The following is a 14,331-nucleotide window of genomic DNA, read 5'->3' on the forward strand; positions in this document are numbered from 1 at the left end:
ATGTTGCAAACATAAATGATCTCACTGATCACCAAACATCTCCTTGGTGCTAACTGAGGTCTCTTGCCTCCTGTCATACATCCCACCATGCCTTGAGCTCATTCTCTGTAGCCTCCAGCCAGGACCTTACAAGGACAAAGGATGACCACATCACTGGAGCACAGCTACTGCACACAGCAGCCACATCTACACCTAAAACTACTTGATATTGTAAATTATAGACAGCCTCTCAGCAAGCTGTCTGTACATGTCTGAATTTACTGGAAGGAGGTAATTGTGAGAAAAGAAGAATTTAAGCAGTGGAACAAAGCACCTGCCCTTCTCCATGTAATAGCCACAAGTGCTTGTTTTGGCCCATGGTTTATTACATGCCACATGCCATGGAAGGCTACCCAGAAACAGCTCACAGAAAAGATAACCACATCCAATTCACAGCTACCAAAATACTGACTTTATTTAAACTTTTCACTCGCTGCATTTCAGTTTTCTACTCCACTCCAGTCATTCTGCTCAAAGATGTAATACAATGGGGAAAATTCGCAACACAAATATGAACACAAATTTCCAGAAAAGACAAACAAGATACCACAGAACATCCTCTTAATGGGGCTGACAGAAGGGCTGGTGTTATTTCTCGAAGAGTAAAATAGTACAACTGCTTTGAGCTATCATTCAGACCCATTATTATCAGTTAACTAAATGTTAACCTACTACATCTTTTACACTAAGGCACTGACCACCAAAGCCTTCCCTGAACCAGAGAGGGCAATGATGAGAGGAACAGTAGGTAAGAGAGAGCACTCAAAATGAAGCATTCGTCTCAGAGTCTCATAATCCTGTTATAATGGCTTCTGTTTGTGGGTTTTACAGTTTTAGCAGCCTTCAACTTGTAGGTTCTACAGATACAGCATCCTAAGTTCTAAAATCAGCTAAGAACTCTAAACAGTATATTCAAATTGCCTTTGGGGGTTGGAGGATAAGATGCCAGTTTAAGAAAAAACAAAATCATGATTGGCACAAGCAAACAGATGCAATTTCTCCTGCCTAGATAGTAAAAAAAAAAATAGAAAATCTTATCTTTTTGGAAGTCAGTAACTTCTTTATTGTGTATGCAATTAGTAAAGCCATAAAAGAGGAGAAGTTAAAGAGCTTTGCAAAGTAACAAAAGCTAAGAGAAGCACAAGCCTTCCCTAATCCATTCAACATTACACATCAGTGATCAAAATCTATTAAAAAAAAAATTCAACCCCCTTTCAATTTCCCCAGAAAGCGGTTTGGTTTGTAAAATTCAACCATGTACAGGGAAATAACAAACCACCATGTGACCCTCTTATGGAAAGGCCATGAAAAAAAAATTGTCTGGAGTTTGTGTTGGCCAGGCAAATCAATACAGTTAGTCATAACTCAATTTCACTACTTACAAAGCAAGTAATTGTTTTCCCACTAATGCCATCTCCATCATTTTTTAACAGAGAACAAGTTGCCAAACTACTCAGTTTGCAGCAGATCAAACTGGCTTTGCTTGACAGCAAAGAAAAGCAGTTTATTGATGCAACAGTTAAGCAGTAACACAAATCCCCCCAGTTACAGCTCACAGTCATCCACAACTACTTTCTTCAGCTGTCATGGTGTATAAACATTATTACACAATGACATTTTCAAAACCCTTAAAGCAAATCTTGTTTGTAAAGTTTCACTGTCGCAGAAAATACCTGATGCCTAATTCAGGCCCAGAAAGTGTACAGGACTATTCATGATCTTAGACGTCACTGCCACAGAAGTGAGTTCTAAACTATATTAATGATCTTACTTTTAGCTTTAATAATGGATTTTGGTTTTAATTGCATTATGTTTTTATAAAGCTATCAGCATGACATACATTTCACAGGACTTAACTTCAAAGGGTTAAGTTACTGAATTCTTGCAATGCCGAGCGTAGTTTTTTATAGTAGTAAAGAAGCTATCAACAATAAGTGAGAACATATGTTTAAGACTAGGGTAAAGTTTATTCCAAAAGGCAAAAATTCCCTTCAGCTTTACATAATTATTTAGAACAGCATATGTATTAAAGAAAATATTTTAACTTACTTGCAAATTCAAAGTATGTGGTATAGCACTCTGTAATTTTCTAAGCCTAAAACATCATAACCACAGCAATCTTTAATCAGCTAGTTCTCAAAATCCCCTCTTCCTTCCTCCCACCCGAAGATATCTCCACATCACCCAGTTTTGATGCAACTTCAAGAACTGCTGCCCAAGAGGGGTGTTTCAATATAAAATACTTTTACCATTAGAAATGGATCTTATCAGCTGTATTGCTGAGCATAGCAACTACTTTCAGTAAACACAACAGGGAGAAATTCCTAAGAAAGTCTTTTAAGTTCACATCAAGTCTAAAAGCATTTTCAGTCTAAGCTTGTAAGTATCAAGCACCCTCTAGGTCTTACAACAAGTAATAAGAAAGTGCAAAACTCAGAAGACCACAATTGAGGCTTTGCAAAAAAACTAACAAACATGCTCCAAAACTCCCAGCTTTAATTCCAACACTACCCTGAAGCACAAGTGTAATCTGAGCTGCACCATTCCACTCACATTCCAGGTAGAATGGATTTTGTGTTTACAAAATTCGTCTTCTCAAATCTCACTGCCGATGCTCCATCCTGCCTATAAATACTTAATCACAAACACTTCACAAAAGGCAGCTCATCGGCAGATGAATCTTCTATAAGTAAAAAAAAAGAAAAATTATGTTACAAATAAACAAGGTATTGGAAAAGAAGCCTTAAAGAGAGATGTATTCAAAGAAGCAATTTCTTAAGTCAGTAACTTTAGAGCTAAAATATTTTTCAAGCGTATTCATTGACCAGACATGTACAAGTCACAGGAAGATGATGCTGTACTTAAACTTTGAATACTGAAACAATTCTCCTCGAGACTCTCTCCAAACACGAAGTAAACAGCAGACAGGATGCTTTTAAAAAGCAAGGCGCAAGCCCAGTATTAGCTGTGGCAATAAACCTTAGTGCCTTTGAGACTGACTTCCTGGTTCAGCTCCAGCAGGCATATCTTATCACATGCAAGGATGGCAATGACACAGGGAAATACCAGGAAATCTAAAACAAGGCTGTTTACAGCCCCTGACCAACCCTGGTTACATAAAGAGGAAAGATAAGAATTAAAGCTCCAGGAGGGGGACATATTCTTGTCAACCCAGGAGTAACAAGTTTAATTTCTAAACACTCTGGCTCTGCACAAGAAAGGAGTACTGCTGAGCACACAAGCTTCACCCAGGAGCATAAGTGTTTTCAGATGACAAGGCAAACATTTTCCCTTATTAAAGCCTATCTCCCTCCCATTTCATCTGCATGTGAAGTTCATTAACAAGGAAAGACTGCACAAGACTAAACCACAGTTTCCATCTGCTATTAGTTATGGTCATTTTTATTAATTTGTGTTACATAGCACAAGAGTTATGTTGTACTCTCGACAGCACAAGAATGTGTTTATCATGCTGTGTTTATCTGTTTCTACAAAAACAACAATGCTATACAAAAAGATACACAGCAAGACCTTTCTTCAGAAATTTGAACGCGGAAAGATGTTATTTCCAGTCATATGTTGACTGTACCAACCCATGAAAGCAAGTTTTTCATGTCTCCCATAGAGGATAAAGATGGGGGGGGGAAATAAGAACAGAGAGGACAAAAAGAATGTTTCTTTCACAGCTTCTATAAAGCTGCACACCCTGTGAGCAGCACTCTGGGCTCTGCATCAATGAGAACACCCAGCATGGCACACTAACATGCCCCTAGGTTACCATACAGCTTCTCTCATTTGGGGCTGCAAGTGTTAAGCTGTCTCCGTATCACAAGACCTCTGCTTTCCCACCTCAGCACTGAGGTTCTCCCCCCTCATAGGAATTGGCTCCAGATGCCCTTATTCTCATTTCCTTCCACACACTCCAAGAACATGCACCTTACAATCACTAATTCTTTCTCTGGTGCCTTTCAGATGTATTTCTACTTAATTTTAAATGGCACTTTCCTGCCTATATCCCATACGGTTTCTTTCTCTGTCTCTCCTCAATGCCACCTTTACTAACCAGAAAACTATGCTCACAAGGTCTACACTACTCTACAACACCATTAGCAACCTTTACTCTTCTGTGATCCCTGGCTTTGCCCCATTCCATTTCCCAATACCACTTCTGCTGCTTTTCTTTCCCCACTCCCCTTACTTGAATGCTTCCACTTCCAGATCTCCTTCCAAGATCATCTGACACTGGTTCCCCTTCCCACAACTCCCTCAGACAGATTTATTTCTGTTAATATTGCATGCTGGAGAATCTCACACAGAGAAATTTAAGCTGCTATTTATAAGCATAAAGGTCAGCTTAAAAAAAACCCCAGGATTTTCCACCTTTATAAAACTTTATAAAACTGCTTCAGAAACAGCTCTGAGCTTCCCAACCAGACTCCTCTGTTATCCTAGCTTTCCTCAGCTAAGACGGACTATGCTCCTTGATGCTCAGAAAGTTTCTCAGATCTTCATTTCCAATCTTAGAATCATTACAGTTGGAAAAGATCTCTAAGATCATCTAGTCTGACCATTAAACAAACATCGGCCAAGTCCACCACTAAATCCCATCTGTAAGCATCACATCTGCGTGTTTTTTGAACACTTCTAGGGATGGTGACTCCATCACTTCCCTGGGCAGCCTGTTTCAATGCATGACCCATCTTTTTAATGAAGACATTTTTCCTAATATCCAATCTAAACCTCCTCTGGAGCAACCTGAGGCTGTTTCATTTTTTGCTATCACTTGGTACATGGGAGAAGGAACCAACTCCCACCTGTCAAAAACCTCGTTTCAGGTGGTTGTAAAAAGCAGTAAGGTCCTCCTGGACCTCCTTTTCTCCAGACTAAACAACCCCAGTTCCCTCAGCCACTTCTCATGTGACAATACAATTCACACTTTTTTCATTACTGCAGGCCTCAAAAAATCAGAACTCAGATGGAAATTTCCTATGGCTGTTCTATTAATGTCATAACACATTTAACAACAGCATTAACGTATCACCTCAAGAAGAAAACCCCTTAAAAGGGTATGATACTGAAGAAGGGTCTCCTTTTTACAGAAAAGCTAAAAAGTATTTTGTTTACAACTAAACACTGATCTGTTGATCATTATTTGCATTAAAAACTTCAGTGTCATACAAGCAGCAGTTACAAATTTGTACTGCTTTCCCATAACAGTCTCCCTGAAAGTGTGATTTAGAGGTTACAATCTACTCTTACCCCAAAGTTAAAGCAACCTTTTTTTTTCTCTCTTTTCATATAAGAACATTTTCACACCTTCCCACAGTATTTAATTTTTGCTGCACTTCACACCAAAGCCCAGCCGACTCTGTAAAAAACCACGTACAGGAAATTACACTAAACTCAGAAACACCATATGGCTGCTGAACAAGAAAATAGCCATGATTACCAAACCAAATTCATGCCACTGATCACTTTAAAGAGAGACAGATGTAGGCTTGCTAATTACCTGAGGTGCTTATTATGTATTTTGAAGTTTGAAAGTAATTCTATCCCTCTATCAAAGCCAGTAAATCAATCATCTTTATTAAAGACTGAGAGAAAAAGTCAAGCTTACTGCCCAAATAAATCTATGGTCAACATATGAGAAACATTACTATGAAAGCCATTCAAAAAGCCTCCTCGTGGGAAAGGGTAACATTTCGAGAACTAAGTGTTTTCACATGTTGTTTTTACCTTTGTTCTTTCAAAGTTTTACTTTTCACCTCTTCTATGGCAAGATTTTTTTGGAGGCTACTAATCTGAATTCCATCTCTTTCTTCTCAAGGCCCCTTGGGACCTTCTTCTCAAGGCCCCAATTACTGTCCTTTGTTCCTGCTACAGTAATTCTCTGAGCAGTCAAAAACAGCTTCACATGGCATGCTCCAACAGAGCCAGGAATGTGTGATGGTAGTGTATATGGAAAGAAGGAGTGAAAAAAAAAAAATTGAAGTGAAGAGAAAAAAAAACCCATTCTCAGCAATGTTGAGACTCTGCTAAGAAAGCTTCATCCTCAAGTTGTGTCTCCCCCTGCCCTGGAGAAGGCAAATCCATTGAAGCAAAGTTTTGGCTCTACAGAGAGGAAAGCCCAGCCACTGACACTGTCTTCTCCCAGGTGCCTTGAAGTCAAACAGACATCGCTGTGGCCTTATTTATCACTTCATATAACCGGCAAACAACCTTAACTTTGCTACAGTGAGCTCAAAAGCAGGCAAAAAAAAAATGGAAAAAGCCAATCAGTTTTATTCCCTACATATATACTGTGTCCCTCAAAAGGGGGAAAAGCCCTCCTGAGTGACTGCACAAGGGGCCTAAGGCACTCTTCCATACTTGACACCACTCTAGTGTCAAGTCCCCACTTCAACATCCATCTGCTTCTAACCAACATACATATTTAAGCTTCTAATCTCAAAATAACTGTCCTCCAACTAGGCTATGATATTACTACCGGATATCACTCCCTTCATTCTAAAGGAGAAAACAAATCTTCCTGTGGAATCTGATTTTTCTTTCTATTTAATGACCACCAAAATATCCTACTCTACAATAATGATAAAGTTCAACCACGATATTCAGAAACAGAACATGAGTGTCAAAGGCTGTTTTGTTTCCTTACTTTAACATTTAAAGACAATTACTTAAGAAAGAAAGCCCCCACCTGGATATTTGCCTCTTTGTGTTTCAATTTACACAAGCATTCAGCAATCAGCACAGCAGTCCCCCAGTAGTAGTTTCCAGGAGCTACTAAAAAACTGAAGAAGCACAAGTAATTTATTTTATATTCAGAGTAAAACATAAATATATGTAAAATAAATACAATCTGTAAATGTTATATACATTCTAATACAGTGTGAAGGTTTGATTACAAGCTTAAATATCTGCCACAAGAGACTACAAATCACAGAATCTCCTGGGTTGGAAAAGAACCACAAGAATCATCCAGTCCAACACCTGCACGGGATAGCCCCAAGAATCACACCATGTGTCTGAGAGCATTGTCCAAACACTTGAACTCTGGCAACCTTAGTGCCATGCCAACGTCTGAAATATTTATATTTTTCTAATGCACTTTTCCCTGGCCCCACCTTGGCTGTTTGACACTAGATCTCTTCCACGCCCATCCCTGCAGGCTGCTTGCTTCAGGCTCTTATTCATTTATTCAGTTAAGAAATCCCTCATTCCTTCCAGTCTCAATTCATCCCATCTGCTTCCTGCCACCTATTTTTGCCTGTAGTTCCACCAGTCAACACTCTTGAAGCTGAGCACTTTTATAAACTCACTGACAACAGAGATGCCTTGTCCTAAATGTTTGTTACTATTTTACATGTTTATCCATGCCAGATATTCTATAACAAGCTACTTGCAAGTCTGATCAGAGAGTTTTTGTTCATTTAAATCACACACATGCTACAGACACACTTTGAGTAACTACAACTCTTCATCTCTTTCCTGAAAAGCTGGTTCTCATTTACATCCATGCAACGTGAACCATCAACCATACTGCAAAAATCTATTTTTCCATCTCCTCCAGAGGCTGAGAAAAAGAGATAGAGTGTCATATTGCCTTACTCACAGAAAAGTTTTTCATTAAGCTTCTAGTATCCTCTCAATCTCTCCTAGGATGAGGATGTGAAGAACCAGCAGGTGAGCTGTCCCTGATGCAGGAACTAAGCCATTCCCAAAGTGGGGTACAGCGAGAGCTCCTGCACTGGCTGCAGGTGCCAGCTCCACAAAAGACATAGGAACTGGTTGCTCGCACTGAATCCAGAAATTGAAGAGGTTTCCACACCTCTCTGGACAGACCTCTGCCCTAATAGTCTCTCCAACACCTTCAGCGTTTTCCACCGCCACTGGAAGCAATGAGCAACCTTATCATAACATCTGTTGTACGACCAGAAGTCGGGAATAACCGTATCCTTATTTTCCAAGACAAAGGGTGCCATATGAGCTCCCTTTCGAAACCACTGCCTGTATATCTGCTCTCAAGGAGTCTTTGCTCCTAACAAATAAAACAGGCAACTACAAGAACCTTGTGTCTGAACAAAGGGCAGGACAGGAGCACACGAAAGGCTGATCACACTTCAGCCCGTAGCGAACGAAAAAAGTTAGGTGCTTGAACACCTTTAAATAAAGGGGAAAAAAAGGCCCCAGGTCCCAGTAAAATAAATACAAAAGATTCAGAAGTGAAGGTGAAGAATTAATTCATTTTTACAAGATATTTTAAGGTAGGGCTCAGCCGACACAAGGGCACCGCCGCCCCCAACAGGGCTCTCTCCACGGCGGGGCCGCCGCTGTCCCGCGGGCGCGGCTCCCCGGGGTGCTACCCCTGGACCGGGGCTTCCTCCCTCGCTACACGAGCACGGGGCGGCCGCGGCCGCCGCCACCACCGCGGCCGCCACGGCCACGGCCATCGCCACCGCCACCAGCTCCTCCACCTCCCCCGGCGCCGCCGGCCCGACCTGGTACCTCGGCGGCGCGGAAAGACCGCCCGGCGCGGTCGGCCCGCCCGCCCTGGCGGGCTCCTCTCACCTCGCGACCTGGCGGCTGCCGGCAGCGCGACCCCGGAGGCGGCGGCTGCCCGTGTTCGCGGGCCGGACGGCGGCAGGAAGCGAAAGGCGGCCGCAGCGTCCCCACCGTGGCGCAGTTACCATGGGACGGACGCCCTCTCCCGCTCGCTCCGGAAGTCACAGCCGGCGAGGCGGGGAAGGCGGGGCGGCTGACACGGCATCTTGAGCGTGGCGCCCGGCCCGGCTCCTGCGGGCCGCCATCTTGAGCGTGGCGTGAAGACCCTCTCCGCCTCTAGCAGAGTGCCGGGCTCCTGCGGTAGTGGCTGCGATGAACTGAGCATGTCCAAATCTCCCCAAAGAGCCACAGCCTAATAGACACACTTTTAATAATGTATCGAAACTGTCGGAAAGTCGTGTCTGGGGTTTAAAGGATTCCCCTTTACTCTTAGGCGATTACACCACAAGGGCCACAGTGACCCCCAAACAGTTTCGTCCCAGGCAGTGACATAGATCAAGGTCCATGTGATGGACCACTCTTTGAAATAGACACGGGCTGAAGACTTTTCTCCTTGTTAATGCTGCTTTTATTAGAAACGATCAGCTCGGGTGGGGAGAATCGACGGGTCCTCACTCGGGCCACCACTACTCCCAAGAGTGACTCAGAAAACGAGGAAGAGCGCAGCGTTATCCGCTAAGTGCGGGTCCAAAAGGGGGTTATGAGTCCTCACCAACTTACAGAAAAGACACATCTTTCCTTCAACAGTCGGAGTGCTCTGTCTAGCCGACATCAACAGTTAGGGTGAGGGGTAAAAAGGGTCTTAGCGGATACTAGGTTCTGTTCCTCACGTCGAGACATCACTTTGATTCCTCAATTTTGTGTTTGCTCGTTGTTTTTAGGGGGTTTTGGCTAGGTTTGGTGAGGGGTTTCTCCCGTTGCATGCTGGATCCGATGTCATTTGCATGCCGGCTCGATGCCCCTTCCTCTTCACCGTCTGGGTGCCATCTTCCCGGAAGCAGCAGGGCGACGCCCAGGTAAGGGCGTCGACCAGCAGCTGCCCCTGCGACCTGGACCGGTCTTTGCGGGCCCCCCCCAGCACGGCCGGGACCCGCGCCGAGGCGAGGGGGCGCCCCGCCGCTCCCGGGGCGGGTCCCCGCTCCCGGGACACCCCTGGGGCACCCCCGCGGAGCTTCCCCGGTGCGGCTGGGACCCGCGCTTGAGGGGGGGGCGCCCCGCAGCTCCCGGGGAGGGTCCTCACCCCTGGGACACCGCCCACGGGGCTCCCCCGGCACGGCCGGGACCCGCGCTGAGGGAGGGGCGCCTCACCGCTCCCGCGGCACCCTCGGACTACTTCCGGCACGGGCGGGCCCGCGCCGAAAGGTGTGCCTGGAGCCCCGCCGCTCCCGGGCGGGCAGGCAGCGGCGGGCCGGCTCGGGGCACTACAGGTAATCAAAAGGAAACTGTTAACAGGAGATTGCAACATGAAATTATTAACAATAAATAGTTGGAACTCCAACTTGGCAGCAATTGGTTTAACTTGTGAACTTTGCAACTTTTAAAAATATGAACAACTTTTTACTCATAACACTCCTCATGTCTAAAAACATGTCAATATTGCACATAAAATTGCACAGAGGAAACAACATTATCTGTACGGATAAACCTGGTGCTGAATTCCTAGGAAAAGCTTGCTCCAGACAAGTTGTGCCAATTTGTGCAAAGGTTTCAATTTTTAATGACGTGGTTGCGTACTTTTTTGTCCCAAAGGGCGTCTTTCTTATTTAGTGCACAGAATGGGCTAAAACACAGATGCAGAGTTTCCTAACCTTTGAGTGCTTCCTTTTGCAGTTGGAATAAAAGTATGTCTTTGTAATTTTTAAAACCGTAGTAACACATGGGATAATCTGCAGTGATCCCTTGCACATGATGAGCTGTTTCACTTTCATCCTGTCCCGAGGGTAACTGGCTCTCCAAAAACCCTTCTGAAGCATGTGAAATACCCGGGTCAGGCTGCTAATGATTTGAGAGCCGGAGTCTGCAGCCTGAGTCAGACTCCAATCCCCTCCTTCCCTGCTAATTCTCCCCCTGGGGTTCATTTGTAGTGGTTTTTATTGAGGGCTCGTTGTAATCTCCAGTTCTGATCCAGGCCTCCTCCTGAACACAACCATTGCTGTGTGTCCTCCACCAGCCCAAGGGTTTGCCTTTTGTCAGATGGGTCAGAATCAGAGTGTAAAATGTTGTGAAAATTGATGTTTTTAACACTGTCATGTTGGGACTAGAACTGCACTCAAGGAGCGCTGTGGTGACATGGAGAGAGCATACGAATTCTGGAGGAGATTTTTCTGTGAAGCAACATGACCAAGAGAGAAAGTTACATTTCTCCCATCTGCAAAGGACTTTGCTGTCAGCCCTGGTCACTTAATATCATGTTCTGCCACTTTGCCTCTAATTGTACAAATTTCTTCCGTAGACTCAAGAAACAGCTGAGTCATGCAATAAAGCTTCTGTAATTCCTATGACTCTTTTTTCCTTCCTTCCCGCACCGCCCCCCCCCCAGAACAGATTACAGGATATTCATGTAGTGATCCTTCACTGAAGTGCACGAACATCAAGAAAATTTCCACACCCCAGCTCCTATCTTTTACTGCCATCTAGTGCCCACTCATGGAAGAGATGGTGTAATTAATCGAATTTCTCCTCATCAGATCGATTTGCTATAATTAATGCATTTTGGAAATTGATAGATGGCACCAGTAGAAGGTATATTAATATAATATTTCTCTATATAAATCTAGCGATATATAAATTCATATTTTTCTTTTATGACACTAAATTCTGACATAGCTCTCTTTTACATTAATTAAATTAAAATCAATAGCACTCACAAATCAAACGTATGTATGTATATCAGATAATTATTTTTGGCTATGCTGTTCTCTGTAATGAATTAGACTGCTTTGGAAAATAGTGGGCTCATTAAAAAAAACTACTGAAATAATTTATCACCTTCTTCATTTTCAGCTCTACTGAAAAGGAGTGGCCCCCCAGATCTGAGCCAAATGACAATTTCGTTTACAAAGTAAGTTTGCAAGGCTTGGAGTGACAGGTCTTTCTATCCATCTACAAAAAGGAACAAGGTGATTTTTGAGGAAGAGACAAAAGATGAAAGGTTATCCAGAGATCATCTGATTTCAGGTTTATGTCTTTTATCCCTTCATGCCTTTCTTTACAGTGATGCTAGTTATTATTCTCATCACCAGTGAAATAGTTCTTAACCTTAAAACACCCTTGTCTGTCTTTTACTGTAACACATATACTTGAGAGATGCACATGACAGTTATGTCACCTCCCCATAATACTGCAGAGAAATCACTTAATGGCCAGTACAGATAATTCCCCCTTGAAGATCTCAGATTCTAAATTAAGATGCTAATTGTGGGTAGCAAATACAACAAAAGGAATATGAATATGGAATTCTATATATAGAATTGTGTACAATTGTGCATATTCAGATCCTTGTTTATATGTAACAAATCTTACCTTTCCTACCTGGCCATGAAAGAACTGGAAAGTCACTATTCTCTGAATTGGTCCAGCTAAAGAGGAAACAAAACAAGGTGCTGCTTTCATTCTAGTAAAAATCTAATTTAATTAGAGCAATTTCAGATCACAATTCTGACAGCTGTGTTTATCACACTTTCTTCAAAGGATAGAAATTAGCATTGACTGACATTAGCATCAAAGCTTATTTATTCACCCACTTCCTAGCAGCCCTTCTGAGTTTGTCTGTTTGTTTAGCACTTTAATAACACCACAGTAAATAAGATTTCATTTCAGAGAGTGTGTGGTTTTTGTCAAAGCATTTAGTGCAGCTTGTCGGAATGCTACATTAGAGCCCCTCGTTGCACGTTTGAGCACTTTGATTATTGCACATCAAATATCCAGTTTGATGAACACTGGGTATTCTCCAGAAAAAGCATTTTAAATGGTTAGCAAGGACAGAGCTTGGGATCCAGAATTTCTTTTTCTTTCTTTTTTGTCAATGACTAGAAAATATCTGCCTCTCAGCAGTAGCCAGAGACAATCTGTCAATCCTAAAACTCCAGAAGACTGCCCAAGTCTGCCAAAAGCTTTGATGGGGTGGATGTGACCCAGACAGAAATTGCTCACCACAGGCGTCCTCTATTGTTTTTGCTTACCTATGAAATCAAGATAAAGACAAACACAGCTCTGTGAGCAAAGGGGCACTGTGGGCATTTTCTGCCTTGCAGCGAAACATCAAAACTAATGAGGGAAATAGCTGTTCCTTCCCAAGGTTTATCATGTACAGTCAGGACAGTAGCCTCCCCTAGACAGTGCTTAGCAGCCTTAGCTGAAACAAAAAATCAGAGCTCTCACTGAAAGATGTCATTCAGAACATTAACAAGGAAGAGCATAGCTGTAAAAGTTCTCTCTCCAGTGGGCATATGATTCTAAAGAGAAGTGAAATTAAAAGAAAAAAACAAAACAAAAAAAACCCAAAAAAACCCACCAAAAACCACCAAAAAATTTAAAAGAAACCCCACAGAGAATAACTAGAATAACTAATGGGAATAAATTCCACTGCTTTGACCACAGAATTACTTTTGCAAATCCTGGGACCTAATGTGCAACAGAATTATCATAAGACAGTGCTTCTGTATAATGGAAATAATTTCAGTTTTGGTATTTCACCCAGCAATACAGCCAGGCCTGTGAAGTGTGTTGTCTTAGCTGGAGCACTTACTGAGTCTGACCACTGGTTTATACAGTAGGAGCCAGAAAGTGACAAATTCAACTCTCCAATTCTGAAATTAGGAAAAAGCAGAAACGCCAAGGAAATGAGACACTCAGCAGCTGGTTGGTGAGAGAGATGAAAAATGAACAACTTTCAATCACTCACAGCACATGTTATGCAGAAAAAGACTGAGCTCTCAGTTTTGCTTTGGAGGTTGTGTCACTTCCAATCTTTCCTGTTAGACTCAAGCATGGCTTAAGGTGGCGATTTGCATGTGGATGAATGAAACTTCTCCTTTCAGTGATTGTATTTCTGTCTTGGTTTTCCCTAGCTGAGAGAGAAAACAGCTTTTGGGAAGATATATTGCCCTTCTAAATATCTCCATGCTGTAAACCATTACACTCAGACTGACATTTTCTTTTCAAAAAAATGGAGGGAAAAGGAAAAGGTAGGGGAGGCAACAGTATTAACACTGATTTGCATTTTCAACTGTCAGCCCAGCGGCTGGAAAATTTTGTTCATACTGTTTAGCTAGCCAGAAGCCACACAGGCCCATGCCAAATTTTGGGGATGCTTTTTCTCAACTACCATGAAAATGTCTGGCAAAAGCATAATTTGAATATCCCTTCAAAACATGTCCAGAAAACTTGTCTTGCATAGTACTTTACCCAATCCAGTGGTTCCCGTCACTTTCTTCAGGCATACCAGTAAACAAAAATGTGTAACCAAGAGTAGTTTAGGACAATATTAAGTATCTCATAGGAGATTACTGCAGCAGCATATCAACTAGAATAAAAGTATTCTTCTTTTATTAGTTTAGTTGATCTATAAAGTAAATCTACCTTCTTTATGAATACTGACCAACACTTTATTCTGCAACAAAAATATGGAACCTGGAGTGCAAGAATTAAGAAAATCACTATTTTTAATGTTCAACTACTTGCTTTGCTGAATATAGGTAAATTTTACGTGTTCCAGTTAGCCAAAGTTCT

The 14,331-nt window shown here is 42.4% G+C and overlaps 1 protein-coding gene across 2 annotated transcripts in view; it reads right to left on the reverse strand.

Moving 5' to 3' along the window:
* The window catches only part of DISP1 (dispatched RND transporter family member 1), an 87,754-nt gene extending 78,890 nt beyond the window's left edge, over positions 1–8,864 (reverse strand). For both annotated transcript variants that reach the window (XM_071425492.1, XM_071425484.1), the window contains exon 1: positions 8,608–8,864. In XM_071425492.1, coding sequence (XP_071281593.1) covers positions 8,608–8,729 — 122 coding nt within the window. In that variant the 5' untranslated portion in view covers positions 8,730–8,864. The remainder of the gene's footprint in view (positions 1–8,607) is intronic.
* Between the last annotated feature and the right edge of the window lie 5,467 nt (positions 8,865–14,331).

The sequence above is a fragment of the Agelaius tricolor genome, unplaced genomic scaffold (assembly GCF_023055355.1).
Source record: "Agelaius tricolor isolate 1412-34295 unplaced genomic scaffold, bAgeTri1.0.p SCAF_1, whole genome shotgun sequence".
NCBI lineage: Eukaryota > Metazoa > Chordata > Aves > Passeriformes > Icteridae > Agelaius > Agelaius tricolor.